Source organism: Oncorhynchus mykiss, chromosome 23, assembly GCF_057628025.1.
Source record: "Oncorhynchus mykiss isolate SJ-2025 chromosome 23, ASM5762802v1, whole genome shotgun sequence".
Classification (NCBI taxonomy): Eukaryota; Metazoa; Chordata; class Actinopteri; order Salmoniformes; family Salmonidae; genus Oncorhynchus; species Oncorhynchus mykiss.
This window is the reverse complement of record NC_143044.1, coordinates 39,107,474-39,131,388: the sequence shown is the minus strand read 5'-3', so window position 1 is coordinate 39,131,388 and position 23,915 is coordinate 39,107,474. Positions and strand designations below refer to the sequence as shown.

Genomic DNA, 23,915 nt, shown 5'->3' with positions numbered 1-23,915 from the left:
GACGTCGAACGCCGCCCTAACGAGGAGAGGGACCGACTTCGGCGGAAGTCGTGACACCTAGAGAAACATAAAATAAGGATGAAGCAGTTGTACACTGTAGCCTTTGAGAGAAACGGTGAACGTGTGAAAGAACTCTGGTATCAATATGTCCAAGTAAGATGTCTGTCTGTTCAATAACCAAACAGGGTACATACACAGCTACTCATAATGTAAAGTACTGTAAAACTGTGGATTTGCTGTATTTTAGAGAGTAATGGAGATGGAAGCCAGGCAACCTGCACATACATCCATCTATGTGGATAAAGCTGGATTCAACCTGGCAAAAACACGAAGCAGGGGAAGAAATGTGATTGGACAGAGAGTGGATGTCCCAGGCCAGAGAGGAGCTAACATCACAATGTGATTGGACAGAGAGCAACCGTGGATGTCCCAGGCCAGAGAGGAGCTAACATCACAATGTGTGCAGCACTGTCCAATGATGGTTTTCTGTTACACAAACTACTCATTGGCCTCTACAATACAGAGAGGCTCAGTTATTTTCTTGATAACCTGCATAATCAACTTGTGCCAGCAGAGGAGAGAGGGGCAAGAAACTCCCCTACCTTCGTTGTTGTGTGGGATAATGTGGCATTCCACCACTCTGCTGCAGTCAGACTGGTTTGCTGCACATCCCAGGACGTCAGTACTATTCCTGCCTCCATACACCACTTTCCTAAACCACAGAGAGGAGTTTTTCTCCGTGTGGAGGTGAAAGGTTTATGACCACCATCCACATGACCAGATGTCCTTACTGGAAGCCATGAATGCGGGGTGTGGAGATACTTCTCCTGAAGACTGCCAGGGTGTGGAGACACTTCTCCTGTAGACTGCCAGGGTGTGGAGACACTTCTCCTGAATACTGCCAGGGTGTGGAGACACTTCTCCTGAATACTGCCAGGGTGTGGAGACACTTCTCCTGAAGACTGCCAGGGTGTGGAGACACTTCTCCTGAAGACTGCCAGGGTGTGGAGACACTTCTCCTGAAGACTGCCAGGGTTGGATTAGACATTCAAGAAGATACTTTCTAAGATGCATCACCAGAGACGACATAAGATGTGATGTTGCTGAGAACTTGTGACCAAACGCAGGAGAGAGGGAGAACTAGAACCCGCACAGTGCTGTAAAGTATGAGTGATTATACTATACATGTTGATGAGAACTAGAACCCTCACAGTACTGTACAGTATGAGTGATTATACTGGATATGTTGATGAGAACTAGAACCCTCACAGTGCTGTACAGTATGAGTGATTATACTATACATGTTGATGAGAACTAGAACCCTCACAGTACTGTACAGTATGAGTGATTATACTATACATGTTGATGAGAACTAGAACCCTCACAGTACTGTACAGTATGAGTGATTATACTATACATGTTGTTGATGTTTTTTTGTCGTTATCACTGCAGCCCAGGAATTTCAGGAATTTGTTTTTTGTTTCAAACATTTTATTTTTCACAAGTAAATTACTACATGCAAAGATACATAAAAAATAAAGGCTATCGAAGCAAATTGCTGCATTTCTGATTCATTCCTGTTACATTTACTTTAGTACAGTCAATAAAGTGAAAATGTGTTATTCTTATTCTATAATGAAATACTGATTTATGTGAAAAATCATTCAAACTTCAGAGAAAAGTTCATCATTTATGTAATGCTCCCTGTTGTTAGTGGTTTTTTGTCATTGTGTCAGAGTGACAATGTACTGTATGCTTTCTGAATGAGAATTGTTGCCAGTGTTATGGTCGAACAAGTTTATTTTGAGACATGTATGAAGTGTTTTGGTGGTTTGAGTGAGTTTTGGAGGTGAGATGAACTGTTTGGCCAAGATGCATGTTGCTAATGCAGACTGTGTGAAGAGTTTTGAAAAAGTGGCTTCAGTATTGACCGATGCTTGTTAGCAATTGAAAAAAAAAACTCCTGAAGCCTTCATTCTTTCTTCCCAGTAATTACAAGCCTTTTTTCTGCAGAGTAGCAAAGCATTGAGTCTAAAGCATGGGGCAGAGGGTTAAACTCATGATGTCACAGTGTGTTTAACCCTGCAGATGACACTGAACTTGTAGTGACAGAAATACAGTCCCCAGTGATGGGAATTGAGTACAGAAAGTCTTCTCAACATTCCTGGACACTGTGTGTCCTCATAATTTACAATCTCCTATGGAAGTATCCCTGAGAGAGAGAGGGAGAGAGAGGCTGAGCTTAAGACATCTTGCATTACAAGCATGCCCATGGCCCCGGTGGTCTCATCCACTGAATCAAAAGTGTCTGCCTCTGACCATCAGGGCGGAAAGGCCCATATTCTCTCTCCGAGGGGTCTGGCAAGGGTCCCAGAGTAAAGTTACACAGATAACAGCATACATGGTATGAGCCCTGGGACCAACAGGGAAAACACGTCCTACCCAGGGACCAGCAGGGAAAACATTCCCTAACCAGGGACCAGCAAGGAAAACACTTCCTACCCAGGGACCAGCAGAGAAAATACATCCTAACCAGGGACCAACAGGGTAAACACTTCCTACCCAGGGACCAACAGGGTAAACACTTCCTACCCAGGGACCAACAGGGTAAACACTTCCTACCCAGGGACCAGCAGAGAAAATACGTCCTAACCAGGGACCAGCAGAGAAAACACTTCCTACCCAAGGACCAGCAGAGAAAATACGTCCACCCAGGGACCAAAAGGGAAAATACATCCTACCCAGGGACCAACAGGGAAAATACATCCTACCCAGGGACCAGCAGGGAAAATACATCCTACCCAGGGACCAGCAGGGAAAATACATCCTACCCAGGGACCAGCAGAGAAAATACATCCTAACCAGGGAACAACAGGGAAAATACATCCTACCCAGGGACCAGCAGGGAAAATAAATCCTACCCAGGGACCAACAGGGAAAATACATCCTACCCAGGGACCAACAGGGTAAACACTTCCTACCCAGGGACCAGCAGAGAAAATACATCCTAACCAGGGACCGGCAGAGAAAATACGTCCTAACCAGGGACCAGCAGAGAAAACACTTCCTACCCAGGGACCAGCAGGGAAAACACTTCTACCCAGGGGCCAGCAGAGAAAACACTTCTACCCAGGGACCAGCAGGGAAAATACATCCTACCCAGGGACCAGCAGGGAAAACACTTCTACCCAGGGACCAGCAGAGAAAACACTTCTACCCAGGGACCAGCAGGGAAAATACATCCTACCCAGGGACCAGCAGGGAAAACACTTCTACCTAGGGACCAGCAGGGAAAATACATCCTACCCAGGGACCAGCAGAGAAAACACTTCCTACCCAGGGACCAGCAGAGAAAATACGTCCTACCCAGGGACCAGAAGGGAAAATACATCCTACCCAGGGACCAGCAGGGAAAACATTCCCTAACCAGGGACCAGCAAGGAAAACACTTCCTACCCAGGGACCAGCAGAGAAAATACATCCTAACCAGGGACCAACAGGGTAAACACTTCCTACCCAGGGACCAACAGGGTAAACACTTCCTACCCAGGGACCAACAGGGTAAACACTTCCTACCCAGGGACCAGCAGGGAAAATACATCCTACCCAGGGACTAGCAGAGAAAACACTTCCTACCCAGGGACCAGCAGAGAAAATACGTCCTACCCAGGGACCAGAAGGGAAAATACATCCTACCCAGGGACCAGCAGGGAAAACATTCCCTAACCAGGGACCAGCAAGGAAAACACTTCCTACCCAGGGACCAGCAGAGAAAATACATCCTAACCAGGGACCAACAGGGTAAACACTTCCTACCCAGGGACCAACAGGGTAAACACTTCCTACCCAGGGACCAACAGGGTAAACACTTTCTACCCAGGGACCAGCAGAGAAAATACGTCCTAACCAGTGACCAACAGGGTAAACACTTCCTACCCAGGGACCAGCAGAGAAAATACGTCCTAACCAGGGACCAGCAAGGAAAACACTTCCTACCCAGGGACCAGCAGAGAAAATACATCCTAACCAGGGACCAACAGGGTAAACACTTCCTACCCAGGGACCAACAGGGTAAACACTTCCTACCCAGGGACCAACAGGGTAAACACTTTCTACCCAGGGACCAGCAGAGAAAATACGTCCTAACCAGGGACCAACAGGGAAAATACATCCTACCCCAAGGACCAGCAGGGAAAATACATCCTACCCAGGGACCAGCAGGGAAAATACATCCTACCCAGGGACCAGCAGAGAAAATACATCCTAACCAGGGACCAACAGGGAAAATACATCCTACCCAGGGACCAGCAGGGAAAATAAATCCTACCCAGGGACCAACAGGGAAAATACATCTACCCAGGGACCAACAGGGTAAACACTTCCTACCCAGGGACCAACAGGGTAAACACTTCCTACCCAGGGACCAGCAGAGAAAATATGTCCTAACCAGGGACCAGCAGAGAAAATACGTTCACCCAGGGACCAAAAGGGAAAATACATCCTACCCAGGGACCAACAGGGAAAATACATCCTACCCAGGGACCAGCAGGGAAAATACATCCTACCCAAGGACCAGCAGGGAAAACACTTCCTACCCAGGGACCAGCAGAGAAAATACATCCTACCCAGGGACCAGAAGGGAAAACACTTCTACCCAGGGACCAACAGGGAAAATACATCCTACCCAGGGACCAGCAGAGAAAATACATCCTACCCAGGGACCAACAGAGAAAATACGTCCTAACCAGGGACCAACAGGGTAAACACTTCCTACCCAGGGACCAGCAGAGAAAATACATCCTAACCAGGGACCAACAGGGAAAATACATCCTACCCAGGGACCAGCAGGGAAAATAAATCCTACCCAGGGACCAACAGGGAAAATACATCCTACCCAGGGACCAACAGGGTAAACACTTCCTACCCAGGGACCAGCAGGGAAAACACTTCTACCCAGGGACCAACAGGGAAAATACATCCTACCCAGGGACCAGCAGAGAAAATACATCCTACCCAGGGACCAACAGAGAAAATACGTCCTAACCAGGGACCAACAGGGTAAACACTTCCTACCCAGGGACCAGCAGAGAAAATACGTCCTAACCAGGGACCAGCAGAGAAAACACTTCCTACCCAGGGACCAGCAGAGAAAATACGTCCACCCAGGGACCAAAAGGGAAAATACATCCTACCCAGGGACCAACAGGGAAAATACATCCTACCCCAGGGACCAGCAGGGAAAATACATCCTACCCAGGGACCAGCAGGGAAAATACATCCTACCCAGGGACCAGCAGAGAAAATACATCCTAACCAGGGACCAACAGGGAAAATACATCCTACCCAGGGACCAACAGGGAAAATACATCCTACCCAGGGACCAGCAGGGAAAATACATCCTACCCAGGGACCAGCAGGGAAAACACTTCTACCCAGGGACCAGCAGGGAAAATACATCCTACCCAGGGACCAGCAGGGAAAACACTTCTACCCAGGGACCAGCAGAGAAAACACTTCTACCCAGGGACCAGCAGAGAAAATACGTCCTACCCAGGGACCAGCAGGGAAAACACTTCTACCCAGGGACCAGCAGAGAAAACACTTCTACCCAGGGACCAGCAGAGAAAACACTTCCTACCCAGGGACCAGCAGAGAAAATACGTCCTACCCAGGGACCAGCAGGGAAAATACATCCTACCCAGGGACCAGCAGGGAAAACATTCCCTAACCAGGGACCAGCAAGGAAAACACTTCCTACCCAGGGACCAGCAGAGAAAACACTTCTACCCAGGGACCAGCAGGGAAAATACATCCTACCCAGGGACCAGCAGGGAAAACACTTCTACCCACGGACCAGCAGAGAAAACACTTCTACCCAGGGACCAGCAGAGAAAACACTTCCTACCCAGGGACCAGCAGAGAAAATACATCCTAACCAGGGACCAACAGGGAAAATACATCCTACCCAGGGACCAGCAGGGAAAATAAATCCTACCCAGGGACCAACAGGGAAAATACATCCTACCCAGGGACCAACAGGGTAAACACTTCCTACCCAGGGACCAACAGGGTAAACACTTCCTACCCAGGGACCAGCAGAGAAAATACGTCCTAACCAGGGACCAGCAGAGAAAATACGTCCACCCAGGGACCAAAAGGGAAAATACATCCTACCCAGGGACCAACAGGGAAAATACATCCTACCCAGGGACCAGCAGGGAAAATACATCCTACCCAAGGACCAGCAGGGAAAACACTTCCTACCCAGGGACCAGCAGAGAAAATACATCCTACCCAGGGACCAGCAGGGAAAACACTTCTACCCAGGGACCAACAGGGAAAATACATCCTACCCAGGGACCAGCAGAGAAAATACATCCTACCCAGGGACCAACAGAGAAAATACGTCCTAACCAGGGACCAACAGGGTAAACACTTCCTACCCAGGGACCAGCAGAGAAAATACGTCCTAACCAGGGACCAGCAGAGAAAACACTTCCTACCCAGGGACCAGCAGAGAAAATACGTCCACCCAGGGACCAAAAGGGAAAATACATCCTACCCAGGGACCAACAGGGAAAATACATCCTACCCCAGGGACCAGCAGGGAAAATACATCCTACCCAGGGACCAGCAGGGAAAATACATCCTACCCAGGGACCAGCAGAGAAAATACATCCTAACCAGGGACCAACAGGGAAAATACATCCTACCCAGGGACCAACAGGGAAAATACATCCTACCCAGGGACCAGCAGGGTATATACATCCTACCCAGGGACCAGCAGGGAAAACACTTCTACCCAGGGACCAGCAGGGAAAATACATCCTACCCAGGGACCAGCAGGGAAAACACTTCTACCCAGGGACCAGCAGAGAAAACACTTCTACCCAGGGACCAGCAGGGAAAATACATCCTACCCAGGGACCAGCAGGGAAAACACTTCTACCCAGGGACCAGCAGAGAAAACACTTCTACCCAGGGACCAGCAGAGAAAACACTTCCTACCCAGGGACCAGCAGAGAAAATACGTCCTACCCAGGGACCAGCAGGGAAAATACATCCTACCCAGGGACCAGCAGAGAAAATACATCCTAACCAGGGACCAACAGGGTAAACACTTCCTACCCAGGGACCAACAGGGTAAACACTTCCTACCCAGGGACCAACAGGGTAAACACTTCCTACCCAGGGACCAGCAGGGAAAATACATCCTACCCAGGGACCAGCAGAGAAAACACTTCCTACCCAGGGACCAGCAGAGAAAATACGTCCTACCCAGGGACCAGAAGGGAAAATACATCCTAACCAGGGACCAACAGGGTAAACACTTCCTACCCAGGGACCAACAGGGTAAACACTTCCTACCCAGGGACCAACAGGGTAAACACTTCCTACCCAGGGACCAGCAGGGAAAATACATCCTACCCAGGGACCAGCAGAGAAAACACTTCCTACCCAGGGACCAGCAGAGAAAACACTTCTACCCAGGGACCAGCAGGGAAAATACATCCTACCCAGGGACCAGCAGGGAAAACACTTCTACCCAGGGACCAGCAGAGAAAACACTTCTACCCAGGGACCAGCAGAGAAAATACGTCCTACCCAGGGACCAGCAGGGAAAACACTTCTACCCAGGGACCAGCAGAGAAAACACTTCTACCCAGGGACCAGCAGAGAAAACACTTCCTACCCAGGGACCAGCAGAGAAAATACGTCCTACCCAGGGACCAGCAGGGAAAATACATCCTACCCAGGGACCAGCAGGGAAAACATTCCCTAACCAGGGACCAGCAAGGAAAACACTTCCTACCCAGGGACCAGCAGAGAAAACACTTCTACCCAGGGACCAGCAGGGAAAATACATCCTACCCAGGGACCAGCAGGGAAAACACTTCTACCCACGGACCAGCAGAGAAAACACTTCTACCCAGGGACCAGCAGAGAAAACACTTCCTACCCAGGGACCAGCAGAGAAAATACATCCTAACCAGGGACCAACAGGGAAAATACATCCTACCCAGGGACCAGCAGGGAAAATAAATCCTACCCAGGGACCAACAGGGAAAATACATCCTACCCAGGGACCAACAGGGTAAACACTTCCTACCCAGGGACCAACAGGGTAAACACTTCCTACCCAGGGACCAGCAGAGAAAATACGTCCTAACCAGGGACCAGCAGAGAAAATACGTCCACCCAGGGACCAAAAGGGAAAATACATCCTACCCAGGGACCAACAGGGAAAATACATCCTACCCAGGGACCAGCAGGGAAAATACATCCTACCCAAGGACCAGCAGGGAAAACACTTCCTACCCAGGGACCAGCAGAGAAAATACATCCTACCCAGGGACCAGCAGGGAAAACACTTCTACCCAGGGACCAACAGGGAAAATACATCCTACCCAGGGACCAGCAGAGAAAATACATCCTACCCAGGGACCAACAGAGAAAATACGTCCTAACCAGGGACCAACAGGGTAAACACTTCCTACCCAGGGACCAGCAGAGAAAATACGTCCTAACCAGGGACCAGCAGAGAAAACACTTCCTACCCAGGGACCAGCAGAGAAAATACGTCCACCCAGGGACCAAAAGGGAAAATACATCCTACCCAGGGACCAACAGGGAAAATACATCCTACCCCAGGGACCAGCAGGGAAAATACATCCTACCCAGGGACCAGCAGGGAAAATACATCCTACCCAGGGACCAGCAGAGAAAATACATCCTAACCAGGGACCAACAGGGAAAATACATCCTACCCAGGGACCAACAGGGAAAATACATCCTACCCAGGGACCAGCAGGGTATATACATCCTACCCAGGGACCAGCAGGGAAAACACTTCTACCCAGGGACCAGCAGGGAAAATACATCCTACCCAGGGACCAGCAGGGAAAACACTTCTACCCAGGGACCAGCAGAGAAAACACTTCTACCCAGGGACCAGCAGGGAAAATACATCCTACCCAGGGACCAGCAGGGAAAACACTTCTACCCAGGGACCAGCAGAGAAAACACTTCTACCCAGGGACCAGCAGAGAAAACACTTCCTACCCAGGGACCAGCAGAGAAAATACGTCCTACCCAGGGACCAGCAGGGAAAATACATCCTACCCAGGGACCAGCAGAGAAAATACATCCTAACCAGGGACCAACAGGGTAAACACTTCCTACCCAGGGACCAACAGGGTAAACACTTCCTACCCAGGGACCAACAGGGTAAACACTTCCTACCCAGGGACCAGCAGGGAAAATACATCCTACCCAGGGACCAGCAGAGAAAACACTTCCTACCCAGGGACCAGCAGAGAAAATACGTCCTACCCAGGGACCAGAAGGGAAAATACATCCTAACCAGGGACCAACAGGGTAAACACTTCCTACCCAGGGACCAACAGGGTAAACACTTCCTACCCAGGGACCAACAGGGTAAACACTTCCTACCCAGGGACCAGCAGGGAAAATACATCCTACCCAGGGACCAGCAGAGAAAACACTTCCTACCCAGGGACCAGCAGAGAAAATACGTCCTACCCAGGGACCAGCAAGGAAAACACTTCCTACCCAGGGACCAGCAGAGAAAATACATCCTAACCAGGGACCAACAGGGTCAACACTTCCTACCCAGGGACCAACAGGGTAAACACTTCCTACCCAGGGACCAACAGGGTAAACACTTCCTACCCAGGGACCAGCAGGGAAAATACATCCTACCCAGGGACCAGCAGAGAAAACACTTCCTACCCAGGGACCAGCAGAGAAAATACGTCCTACCCAGGGACCAGAAGGGAAAATACATCCTACCCAGGGACCAGCAGGGAAAACATTCCCTAACCAGGGACCAGCAAGGAAAACACTTCCTACCCAGGGACCAGCAGAGAAAATACATCCTAACCAGGGACCAACAGGGTAAACACTTCCTACCCAGGGACCAACAGGGTAAACACTTCCTACCCAGGGACCAACAGGGTAAACACTTCCTACCCAGGGACCAGCAGAGAAAATACGTCCTAACCAGGGACCAACAGGGTAAACACTTCCTACCCAGGGACCAGCAGAGAAAATACGTCCTAACCAGGGACCAACAGGGTAAACACTTCCTACCCAGGGACCAGCAGAGAAAATACGTCCACCCAGGGACCAAAAGGGAAAATACATCCTACCCAGGGACCAACAGGGAAAATACATCCTACCCCAAGGACCAGCAGGGAAAATACATCCTACCCAGGGACCAGCAGGGAAAATACATCCTACCCAGGGACCAGCAGAGAAAATACATCCTAACCAGGGACCAACAGGGAAAATACATCCTACCCAGGGACCAGCAGGGAAAATAAATCCTACCCAGGGACCAACAGGGAAAATACATCCTACCCAGGGACCAACAGGGTAAACACTTCCTACCCAGGGACCAACAGGGTAAACACTTCCTACCCAGGGACCAGCAGAGAAAATACGTCCTAACCAGGGACCAGCAGAGAAAATACGTCCTAACCAGGGACCAGCAGAGAAAACACTTCCTACCCAGGGACCAGCAGAGAAAATACGTCCACCCAGGGACCAAAAGGGAAAATACATCCTACCCAGGGACCAACAGGGAAAATACATCCTACCCAGGGACCAGCAGGGAAAATACATCCTACCCAAGGACCAGCAGGGAAAACACTTCCTACCCAGGGACCAGCAGAGAAAATACATCCTACCCAGGGACCAGCAGGGAAAACACTTCTACCCAGGGACCAACAGGGAAAATACATCCTACCCAGGGACCAGCAGAGAAAATACATCCTACCCAGGGACCAACAGGGAAAATACATCCTACCCAGGGACCAGCAGGGAAAATACATCCTACCCAGGGACCAGCAGGGAAAACACTTCTACCCAGGGACCAGCAGGGAAAACACTTCCTACCCAGGGACCAGCAGGGAAAACACTTCTACCCAGGGACCAGCAGAGAAAACACTTCTACCCAGGGACCAGCAGGGAAAACACTTCCTACCCAGGGACCAACAGAGAAAACACTTCCTACCCAGGGACCAGCAACACTTCTCTAATTTCCTCTGCAGCTCTGTTTCACACACACTCTGGTACCAACATTTACACACACACACACACACACACACACACACACACACACACACACACACACACACACACACACACACACACACACACACACACACACACACACACACACACACACACACACACACTCACACACACCTACCAGATGTGGGAGTATCCTGTGCTGCTGGTAGCAGTGTAAAGTGTTTGCTGCTCCTGCATCAGGTAGTGAGGCTGTGTGTGCATTCATGCGTGTATGCGCGCGTGTGTGTGTTTGGTGGGTGTGTCTATGTGTGTTCCTCTGAGAGTGAGGCCATCTTTTAAATCAACACTCCTGTCCTGTGTTTACACACATGGGCTCTTACTGTATGACCCAGTGAGGAGAGGAGCGATAACGTTGGGACGACAAATAAAGAGTTCAAAGACTGGAGCACTCAGTGTGTGAAATCAAGTTATAATGGCCACTGCGTTTACTGTACCTGAGGGGGCCAGCATTATACTATACAACACTGGCACACACACACACACACGTTAATGCCCAGATGCTGTGTTTTATGAGTGAGCTTCACTCATGAAAAAGTACTACTGAATTACTACTGGTTTTACTACTTGATTGCTATTGAGATGTGTAGTAAAACAGCAGTGATTTATGTAGTAATGAGTGATATATTGGTATGTTTCACTACTGGTAAACACTACATATTTCACTACTGGTGAATACTACATATTTCACTACTGGTGAACACTACTTATTTCACTACTGGTGAACACTACATATTTCACTACTGGTGAACACTACTTATTTCACTACTGGTGAACACTACATATTTCACTACTGGTGAATACTACATATTTCACTACTGGTGAACACTACTTATTTCACTACTGGTGAACACTACATATTTCACTACTGGTGAATACTATATATTTCACTACTGGTGAATACTACATATTTCACTACTGGTGAATACTACATATTTCACTACTGGCAAATACTACATATTTCACTACTGGTGAACACTACATAGTTCACTACTGGTGAATACTACTTATTTCACTACTGGTAAATGCTACATATTTCACTACGGGTGAATACTACATATTTCACTACGTGTGAACACTACTTTTTTCACTACTGGTGAATACTACATATTTCACGACTGTTGAACACTACATATTTCCCTACTGGTGAAAACTAAATTTTTCACTACTGGTGAACACTACAAATTTCATTACTGGTGAACACTACATATTTCACTAGTGAACTGCTGTGCAGTCTTGCACTCTACCTGTATCTGTTCAGATAGAACAGGTTAAGCCTGATCCAGAGGGAATTTATTTTAGGCTATTGTCACGCCCTGACCTTAGTTATCTATGTTTTCTTAATTATTTTGGTTAGTTCAGGGTGTGACGAGGGTATGATTGTTTTGTATTGTCTAGGGTTTTTGTATGTCATGGGGTGTTTGTAAGTCTAGGCATATGTAGGTTTATGGTGGCCTGAATTGGTTCCCTATCAGAGGCAGCTGTTTATTGTTGTTTCTGATTGGGGATCATATTTAGGTTGCCATTTTCCCTTGGGTATTTGTGGGTTCTTATTCTATGTTTAGTTGCCTGTCTGCACTATCCATATTAGCTTCACGGTTCGGTTTGTTATTTTGTTCGCGCTGTTCAGTGTTTCTCTTTTAATAAAGAAGAATGTACGCTTATCCCGCTGCGCCTTGGTCTCCTCCCTACAACGGCCGTGACAGCTATTGCCAGTGTATATTTGGTAAATTTACTTGTTTATTTTGTATGATATGGCACTTTCACCATTCGATCTCCAAGACCTGTAAATAAATGTACACTCCTGCTGGTTTCATGCCCTTAACACTGCTACAAGGTCCCTATTTTAAAATGTCATAGGCTAATCAACATATGTTGAAGACAAAATAATATGAAAAGGGCTGTCTGGTTACCTCAATAAATAGACAAAGATGTGTAGTTATAATGTTTCAGGTAAGTGCAGATTGTGTTGAAGTAACATTGTTTATTACAGCAACAGGGGCAGACAAACAACAGGCCAAGGCAGGCAGGGGTCGATAATCCAGAGTAGTGGGGCATAGGTACAGCACAGCAGGCAGGCTCAGGGTTAGGGGCAGGCAGAGTGGTCAGGCAGGCAGCCTCAGAGTCTGGACAGGCAGAGTGGTCAGGCAGGCTCAGGGTCAGGGTCAGGCAGAGTGGTCAGGCAGGCAGGCTCAGAGTCTGGACAGGCAGAGTGGTCAGGCAGGCTCAAGGTCAGGGGCAGGCAGAGTGGTCAGGCAGGCAGGCTCAGAGTCTGGACAGGCAGAGTGGTCAGGCAGGCAGGCTCAGGGTCAGGCAGAGTGGTCATGCAGGCTCAGGCTCAGGGTCAGGGGCAGGCAGAGTGGTCAGGCAGGCAGGCTCAGAGTCTGGACAGGCAGAGTGGTCAGGCAGGCTCAGAGTCTGGACAGGCAGAGTGGTCAGGCAGGCAGGCTCAGAGTCTGGACAGGCAGAGTGGTCAGGCAGGCAGGCTCAGAGTCTGGACAGGCAGAGTGGTCAGGCAGGCTCAGAGTCTGGACAGGCAGGGTGGTCAGGCAGGCAGGCTCAGAGTCTGGACAGGCAGAGTGGTCAGGCAGGCTCAGAGTCTGGACAGGCAGAGTGGTCAGGCAGGCAGGCTCAGAGTCTGGACAGGCAGAGTGGTCAGGCAGGCAGGCTCAGAGTCTGGACAGGCAGAGTGGTCAGGCAGGCTCAGAGTCTGGACAGACAAGGGTCAAAACCAGGAGGGAGAGAAAAAGAGTGACTGGGGAAAAGCAGGAGTTGAGAAAAATGCTGGTTGACATGACAAACAAGACGAACTGGCAACAGACAAACACATATATACACAGGTATAAACACACAGGGGATAATGGGGAAGATGGCTGTCACCTGGAGGGGGGTGGAGACAATCACAAGGACAAGTGAAACAGATCAGGGCATGACAGTAGTTGAACAAGTCATTGCATGTATAGATTTTCTTTACTTGAAAAAACGTGACTCAACTTGCTCTTATAAAGCACGACTTGGACTTGACCCGTTCTACTTGGGACTTGAACCTTGTTTCCAACCTTTTTCATTATTTATTGCTCAGAGGGTTTTGATCAGTCATTAAAGTACTGAAAACAAATTGGCTACCTATTTAAAAAGATGGAGAACTATGAATGAAAAATACTGGAATTTTGGTGCTCAGCCAAATAGCACAAAAGCCAACTAGCACAAAAATAATATTGTGATATAGTCAAAAGGATACAACAGGATATATTGTAAAAACGTATTCCCCCAGACTGCCGTATGCCCACTCAATCCTTATTGAATAACTGCTGCCATCGGTGTCTGTAGTGTGGTGTCACTACTGATCACTACTGAATTGCTCCTGATCCTTTTTCATTCATAAAACCTTCTGGATTACTATTGAAAACATTTACTACTGTTTGCATATTCAAAATCACTACTGACACCTTCTTGTCTCACTACTGTGTCCCTACTATACTATTGCACATGATATTTCCTCAAGTTTCTAACTGTAGTTACAGTGCATTCGGAAAGTATTCAGGCCCCTTGACCTTTCCCACATTTTGTTACTTTACAACCTTATTCTAAAATGGATTAAATTAAAAATGTTCCTCATCAATCTACACACAATATCCCATAATGACACACCCGCTAGCTTTTCTGAACGCTGCGTCCCCTGCTCGCCTAGCGTAGTAGTGACTACCGTACAGCACACTGACTCACCTGCTGCTGCTCTTTTGACCCTATGATCACTCGACTACACAGCTGATGCCCCCTGGACTGTTTCAATAACACAGTACCTCATTTTGTTTATCTGTTGGCCCCAGCCTCAAACTCAGGTCCTGTATGTAGCTAACTGACCCGCTCTGCCCATTCATCGCCATTTACCCGTTGTTGTCTTAGCTCTCCTGATCAACACCTGTGATTGCTTTATGCCTCTCTCTAATGTCAATATTCCTCTCTCTAATGTCAATATGCCTTGTCTACTGCTGTCTCAGCTAGTTCTTATTGTTTTATTTCACTGTAGAGCCCTCAGTCCCGCTCAAAATGCCTTAGATAGCTCTTTTGTCCCACCCCACACACATGCAGAGACCTCACCTAGGTTAACTGATGCCTCCAGAGATGAAACCTCTCTCATCGTCCCTCAACGCATAGGTTTACCTCCACTGAACTCACATCCTACCATACCCTTGTCTGTACATTATGCCTTGAATCCCTGTAGCCCCCAGTTCCACTCCTATTCCCCAGACGCTATCATTTGTTTACTGCTTTTAACCGTAAAAGCCTTGGTTTCATGCATGTTAATATCAGAAGCCTCCTCCCTAAGTTTGTTTTTTTCACTGCTTTTAGCACACTCCGTCAACTCTGATGTCCTAGCTGTGTATGAATCTTGGCTTAGGAAGGCCACCAAAAATTCTGAAATTTCCATCCCCAACTACAACATTTTCCACCAAGATAGAACTGCCAAAGGGGGTGGAGTTGCAATCTACCGTAGAGATAGCCTGTAGAGTTCTGTCATGCTATCCAGGTCTGTGCCCAAACAGTTCGAGCTTCTACTTTTAAAAATCCACCTTTCCAGAAATCTCTCACTGTTGCCGCTTGTTATAGACCCCCCTCAGCCCCCAGCTGTGCCCTGGACACCATATGTGAATTAATTGCCCACCATTTATCTTCAGAGTTTGTACTGTTAGGTGACCTAAACTGGGACATGCTTAACACCCCGGTCGTCCTACAATCTAAGCTAGATGCCCTCAATCTCACACAAATTACCATGGAACCTACCAGGTACAACTCTAAATCCGTAAACAGGGGCACCCTCATAGATATAATCCTGCCCTCTAAATACACCTCTGCTGTCTTCAGTGATCACTGCCTCATTGCCTGCATCAGTAATGGGTCCGTGGTCAAACGACAACCCCTCATCACTGTCAAACGCTCTCTAAAACACTTCAGCGAGCAAACCTTTCTAATCGACCTGGCCCGGGTATCCTGGAAAGATATTGACCTCATTCCGGCAGTAGAGGATGCCTGGCTGTTCTTTAAAAGTGCTTTCCTTACCATCTTAAAAAAGCAGGCCCCATTCAAAAAATGTAGAACTAAGAACAGATATATATATATATATAGCCCTTTGTTCACTCCAGACCTGACTGCCCTTGACCAGCACAAAAACATCCTGTGGCGTACTGCAGTAGCATCGAACAGCCCCCGCAATATGAAACTTTTCAGGGAAGTTAGGAACCAATATACAGTCAGTTAGGAAAGCAAAGGCTAGCTTTTTCAAACAGAAATTTGCATCCTGTAGCACTAACTCCAAAAAGTTCTGGGACACTGTAAAGTCCATGGAGAATAAGAGCACCTCCACCCAGCTGCCCACTGGAGGCTTTCTCATGATGCCATCTATTTTATGAAGTGCACCAGTCCCTCCTGCAGCAAAGCACCCCCACAACATGATGCTGCCACCCCGTGCTTCACGGTTGGGATGGTGTTCTTCGGCTTGCAAGCCTCCCCTTTTTCCTCCAAACATAACATAATGGCCAAACAGTTCTATTTTTGTTTCATCCAACTAGAGGACATTTCTCCAAAAAGTTTGATCTTTGTCCCCATTTGCAGTTGCAAATCGTAGTCTGGCTTTTTTATGGCAGTTTTGGAGTAGTGGCTTCTTCCTTGCTGAGCGGCCTTTCAGGTTATGTCGATATAGGACTCGTTTTACTGTGGATATAGAGACTTTTGTACCTGTTTTCTCCAGCATCTTCACAAGGTCCTTTGCTGTTGTTCTGAGATTGATTTGCACTTTTCTCACCAATGTGAGATGTTCATCTCTACGAGACAGAACGTGTCTCCTTCCTGAGTGGTATGACGGCTGCGTGATCCCATGGTGTTTATACTTGCGTACTATTGTTTGTACAGATGAACGTGGTACTTTCAGGCGTTTGGAAATTGCTCCCAAGGATGAACCAGACTTGTAGAGGTCTACAATTTTTGGCGGATTTCTTTTGATTTTCCCATGATGTCAAGCAAAGAGTCACTGAGTTTGAAGGTAGGCCTTGAAATACCTCCACAGGTACACCTCCAATTGTCTCAAATGATGTCAATTAGCCTATCAGAGTTTTCTAAAGCCATGACATCATTTTCTGGAATTTTCCAAGCTGTTTAAAGGCACATTCAACTTAGTGTATGTAAACTTCTGACCCGCTAGAATTGTGATACAGTGAATTATAAGTGAAATAATCTGTCTGTAATCAATTGTTACAAAAATGACTTGTGTCATGCACAAAGTAGATGTCCTAACCGACTTGCCAAAAATATAATTTATTAACAAGAAATTTGTGGAGTGGTTGAAAAACGAGTTTTAATGACTCCAACCTAAGTGTATGTAAACTTCCGACTTCAACTGTACATACAGCATCCCTTTGATCGTTGTATAATTTCTTCTCGCATCTACGTGCTATCCTCCTCTCACCTTATATCTTCGCTTGTGGACTTCAGTGCACAACATGTCAACTGTCTGTGACCAGGCAAAAAAAACTTTCCAAGCCAAACCATCATATCATAACCGCTACCTACATTGTTGTCACCATATTATAACATCAGTGGTGTAAAGTACTTAAGTAAAAATACTTGAAAGTACTACTTAAGTAGTTTTTGGGGGTATCTGTAGTTTACATTACTCTTTATATTTTTGACAACTTTTACTTTTACTTCACTACATTCCTGAAGAAAATCTTGTACTTTTTAGTCCATACATTTTCCCTGACACCCAAAAGTACATGTCACATTTTGAATGCTTAGCAGGACAGGAAAATTATTAAATTAATGCACTCAAGAGAACATCCCTTGTCATTGCTATTGCCTCTGATCTGGCGGACTCACTAAACACAAATGCTTAATTTGTAAATTATGTCTGAGTGTTGGAGTGTGGCCCTGGCTATACATAAATAAAAGGAAGTCATTTGAAATTATTTATACTTTTAATTTTACTTTCAATACTTAAGTATATTTTAGCAATTACATTTGCTTTTGATACTTAAGTATATTTAAAGCCAAATACTTTGACTTTTACTCAGGTAGTATTTTTTACTGGGTGACTTTCACTTTTACTTCAGTCATTTTCTATTAAGGTATCTTTACTTTTACTCAAGCATGACATTTGGGTACTTTTCCCACCACTGTATAACGTCAGTCAACATAGCTACTAGAACTAACGCATGAGTAAATCCGCTACAATCATGCAGTACAGTGTATAGTCACCAAGGAGTTTAACAGTTACACTGGCGGGTCCCGGTGGCAATGTACAAAACCATAAGTTCCATTGTTGGATAGCCATAGCCAGTTAGCTAACACAGTATCCCTCTCTGTTTGATATGGTTGTTTGAGTAGGCTAAACTAGCTAGCTGCATTTGCTAAGAAAGTGAAAAAAAGACTAAATATCTCTCTCTGTTGCTTCTCCTTAATTTTTGAAGAAAAGTAATTTGTTAAAAACTGTTCAACTATTGTCTTTCACTGCACTGCAGTGCTAGCTTGCTGTAGCTTATGCTTTCAGTACTATATTCCTTCTCTGATCCTCTGATTGGGCTCTGATAGGTTGGAGGATGTCTTCCCGGAAGTTGTCATAATTACTGTGTAAGTCTATGGAAGGGGGTGAGTACCATAAGCCTCCTACGTTTTGTATTGAAGTCATTGAACCCAGAGGAGGATGGAAACTAGCCATCATCCAGCTACACCATGGTGCTACCCTACAGAGTGACGTTGAGGCTACTGTAGACCATTGCAAAACATTGTGTTTGAAATCAACTATTTGGTGACGTGAATATATTTAGTAGAGTTTTATCTAAAAACGTTTTAAATGTTTCACTATTTACATGTTTCTGAAATTCACTGAGGAGGATGGTCCTCCCCAAACACACATTCTTATTAGCTCGCATGACGAAAACAGAGTCTACATAGCTACATTTCAATATGGCTAGTAAACACAAGACCATTTTGACTAGCAATCTTTTTGATGTGGTTATATAAATGGCTAAACAACAACATGAAAGTATTCACAAAACATAAAGGAAAGTTAAGCTTACAGATGGTGCCAGCATAAGGGCTATGAAAGACAGGATGGCAAAGGATGGAAGATGATTACATTCAGGATTGTCAAAAACAGTAGATAGCTAACAACAACCAACTACTTCCTGTTTTGTCTTCTTCTGTGGTCGTGAAAAGACTGTGTAGTCTGGCAGTAGTGTTGTGACTACTTATTTACTGCCAACATCAAGCTGTAAAAATCTCTACCTGATTACTCCTGGAAGCACTACTGTTTTTCCTACTGAACACTACAAAACTCTACTTGAGTAGTGCATATACAACACATTCACCACACAATCCCTACAGGTAATCCCTACATAATCACTACTGCACAAATAGGTTTTGTGTAGTAATTCAGTAGTCTTTTTTTCATGAGGGGTCACCTACTTAGAACAGAAAACAATTAAGTAAATATGATGTTTCCAGAATTAATGTGTAGCTCGTCATCTTTTCACCTTGTTTTTGAGATGGCATTGACACACTCAGGTTGGTATACATAGTTCAGTCACTACAATACGGTCGTAAACAGTAGCAAATTAACCTGAGGTCTTTTAAAATAGGGCCTAATAGAGCTGAGGGCCACCCAGACGGGGAGTACTGCAGGCTGCTGATAGCAGCAGGTCTATGGAGATAAACACACACCGGCATTCCTGCTCCAGATGCTAACAGCGCTACCGCTAGGCTAAGGTGTGATCAAAACAAACAGCAAGTCGCTTAGCTAGCCTCTGCCCTTGGAAACCATACAAAGACCAACAGCATCTGATAAAGAACAAACACAGTTGAAGTGGTATACACTCTAGTACATAGTCTCACTTTAATCTTGCGAGATAAGGCTGACCAGGTTAATGTGTGTGTGTGTGTGTGTCCCTCTCTTCCTCCCTAACCTCCCTCCCTCCTCCTCTCTCTCTAGTGTGTGGCCTCCTTTTAGCATGTGTTATAGCCAGAGAGTCCTACAGAGTTCTGTGACTACAGGCCAGTGTTCGAGAATGTTAATATGATGTCAATGGAAGCTGGGACAGGTCCAGCATGGATCCCATTAGCCTGATTGGCCAGAATTAAACATCCACTTACTGCTGAGTACACACTACACAAACAGACTGGCACGTCTATATGGCAGGCCAAAATGATCACTGTAAAAACTGGTGGGTTGTAGTACTAGTTGTAAAGAAAAGTGTCACTTCCTTTATATCCTTTATATAAAGTATAGAAACGTGGCACAATGCTGTCCTATGTAACTGATCGGTCACTGTGGGAGTCGTTCAGAACAAAGAGGAAGACAGGAGAGAGAGCCCGTGGAGATGAATATGTAGAAAAGCTGGATCCCAGTGGAGATGTTGTTCTTTGATGTTTTCTGTGTCACTTGTTGACCTCTTATGTTGTAATATTAATATCAACATGCTACAGGCCTAGTTGGGGTGAGCCAAATAAATGTTTTCTACATTGTTTATCTATTTTTTTTAAATGTCTTTATGGAACCAGATCCTATTGAGATGAATATCAAAAACCAAATACATTCATAATCTTCTTTTTGCATGGTGTATTACTTTAGTATGAGTGTTCTCTATATGCCTGATCCTCGTATCCCTTCATATCGAGGTGTAGTAGGGAAAAAAGAGGTGATCTGTTGTAAAAACAAATGTCATGTTTTCAGTATTAGCCCCATGGCACATTTGTGGTGGGGGACATCAGATTTGGATCAGAGAGGAGTTTGTTCCCCACACAGCTCAGGCCAGAGCCCTGCAGTTAGAGACCAGAGAACAACCACGTCAACGACAGCCTTCAGGATGTGTTTCAAATGGCACCCTATTCCCTATATAGTGCATTCATTTTGAACATAGCCCAAATGCACTGCATAGCAAATAGGGTGCCATTTGAGACCCACCCTCAGTCTCTACCACATGGCTACGCTACAGGGGGGAACCATCCGTGGAAATTAAATGAGGGATTTTCTGAAGACTTGGAACATTCCTCCGTGCTTGGATTTCTAAAACATAAACCCGCCGTGAGATTGGAATCCCCTCATTTTAAATTAAATGAAGGGATCCTTGTTTGAGGAAAGTTGGAAGGATTCCTGTTTTGTATTTTAAAATGAAACTTCTGGTAATCCACTTTAGATAGTGTCCCAGCATATGGTTCCAGCTGTGAAAGGACACATTTTTGGAGACTAATAGCTGTCCTTCATCTCACAATCAGAGCCTTTACTGCCTACCTGGGTGTCAGTCAATTTCTCCTTTGTTGGCTAAAGCAGAATCAGACTGTTGCTAGTCTGTTGGGGAGTTTCTTGCAGCTTCAGTGGTATACAATACACAGTACATGGCATAGTATATTTGTCCAGGCAGCCTGGGGGAGAGCGCACTCAGCCCAGCTCTCAGCCCAGCCTCCAACAGCCTTGTGAAGGAGGAGGAAGTCCTGAGGAAATTACTTTTCACTGGTCGTTATGGCCTTGTGGTTTTCCTTTAGCACCCACTCATTGACTTCCTTTCCATCTGACATTTCAGTGAGGCCAGCATCTAATGTAGGTGTTTATATTGATGTAATCACAGACCTAACCAACTACTTACAAAACTAAATCAGAGGCTCTCAAGGCTGCAGAGCGTCAAAGAGACAATGAGAACACACTAATAACACAAGGAATATTAATATGTTGTCACAATTTGTAATATAGATTGGGACGCAGATCTGGTCATGTTTATGACACACAAGCCAGGCTCCAAAGGTCTTAAAGTCTGTTTCATCACATGCAGGAGGATAGGATTGAGACTGGGTACATAGAAACAAGATTTACTTCATGGGTCACAAGAAATTCCCAGAAGCTTTTGGTGGGTCCGTTTGCCAAATATTTGGGAACCACTAATCAAATCTCTCCTCTCCCCTCCTCTCCGCTCCTCTACTCTCCTCTCCTCTCAGAAACCTGATGCCTCGGACATTGGAAAGCCAGATCACTATGGAGAAGACACCTAGCTACTTCGTCACCAAGGAGGCTCCTCGCCGTCTCTTCGCCCTGAGTCGTCACACCAAGCTGATTGTGGTGGTCCGAGATCCTGTGACCCGGGCTGTGTCCGACTACACCCAGACACTGTCAAAACAACCCGGCCTTCCGTCCTTCCAGAGCCTGACCTTCCGGAACTCAACCATGGGCCTCATCGACACCTCCTGGAGCGCCGTGCGCATCGGGATCTACGCCAAGCACCTGGAGAACTGGCTGCGCTACTTCCCCCTCTCGAAGTTCCTCTTTGTCAGCGGGGAGAGGCTGGTGACGGACCCGGCCGGGGAGATGGGCAGGGTGCAGGACTTCCTGGGGCTGAAGAGGTTGGTCACGGACAAACACTTCTACTTCAACCAGACCAAGGGTTTCCCCTGCCTGAAGAAGCCTGAGGGGAGCAGCAGGCCACGCTGTCTAGGGAAGTCTAAGGGAAGGCCTCATCCACAGATCTCTCCAGAGGTGCTGCTCAGGCTCAGGGAGTTCTATAGGCCATTTAATATGAAGTTTTACCAAATGACAGGCCATGACTTTGGCTGGGACTGATGGAAATGGGATGGGATAGAGCATAGACATGGGTCTCCAGAGGATAAGACAGGCCCTGTACTGGCCACTCAACCTGATGTTTTACCAGATGACAGGTCTTTGTGACTTCGGCTGGGACTGGCGGGAACAGGCTAGAGTTGTGCTACCATTGTAACCAAACCATGGGAGAGACTGATAGGTTATTTTGGTTATAAAGAGAGGCATTAAAACTCCTTGAATAACAGATGTGATTTTTCTTGTAAGATTGTTGTGTCACTGCAATGTAATACCATTTTTATATTCTGACAAAACTGCTCCATGAGCCTGACAAATCTTTTCACCTGAGAAATGAATCCCGAATATGCTAATACTATTTAAATAAGCTAGACTACAATAAGCCAAGTGCATTTCCTGAATAATTTTAGTAATCACAAATGATTTACTGTTGTCCCATTTTCCGGTTTTAAAATGCAATCCCAACGATTTTTAGGTGACATTTTTTTTATTAAAAGAAGACTATTGCTGGGATAAATGCTCGGATAAATGCTGGACAATGCTATTTTTTGGGGGGAAATATATATTGGTTGGTTTACTCTATGTGCTGTAAAATTGCTATTATTTATGTTGCAAGAGTTATGCTATTGAGAATTGTGATATACCCTATATGTGTATCTGTGGTTTTCTGCATTGTGTTTTTGTTTCAAACCAAACTAATAAACTGTACCTCTCTGACTGTAAATTTCTGGAAAGCATCATTTATCAAATTACAATGTTTTATCTTCTACTTCTGTTTTTCAAAATGCTGATATTTTACTAAAGCTTTTATTACAAAACAACTGTCTTGTTTTCATCAAATAAGTCAACATTTCAGAATAAAATACCTTTCTATGAAATATCCACACCATGTGATCTACTGTTCAGTCACGTCAGACCAGTCAGTCTTCCAGCGGATGTGTAGAGAGAGGGGAGGTAGAGAGGTGGTGTGGGTCATATGGCCCTGTAGAGTCCAGGGCTAAATTTGAAGTTAATGCAAAAAGGAAGCTTTCTGATGTGTAAGCAATCAATTGGCCAGGGTCATTGGAGACATTTGGGATGGCCATTTTTGACCCCTGATTCCCCATTGACCTGTTGGCCTCACCATCATAAACTGCTGACCGCTCCAGTGCTGCGGCGTTGGCCAATGGAGCCGCCCAGACACACTCCCTGGGTGCTTCCCAAATGG

The 23,915-nt window shown here is 46.1% G+C and overlaps 1 protein-coding gene across 1 annotated transcript in view; it reads left to right on the top strand.

Annotated features, from left to right (window-relative positions):
* The window catches only part of LOC110502904 (heparan sulfate glucosamine 3-O-sulfotransferase 6-like), a 35,947-nt gene extending 12,515 nt beyond the window's left edge, over positions 1 to 23,432 (top strand). Inside the window, exon 2 of the mRNA XM_021581248.3 lies at positions 22,096 to 23,432. Coding sequence (XP_021436923.1) covers positions 22,096 to 22,714 — 619 coding nt within the window. The 3' untranslated portion in view covers positions 22,715 to 23,432. The remainder of the gene's footprint in view (positions 1 to 22,095) is intronic.
* Positions 23,433 to 23,915: the final 483 nt, after the last annotated feature.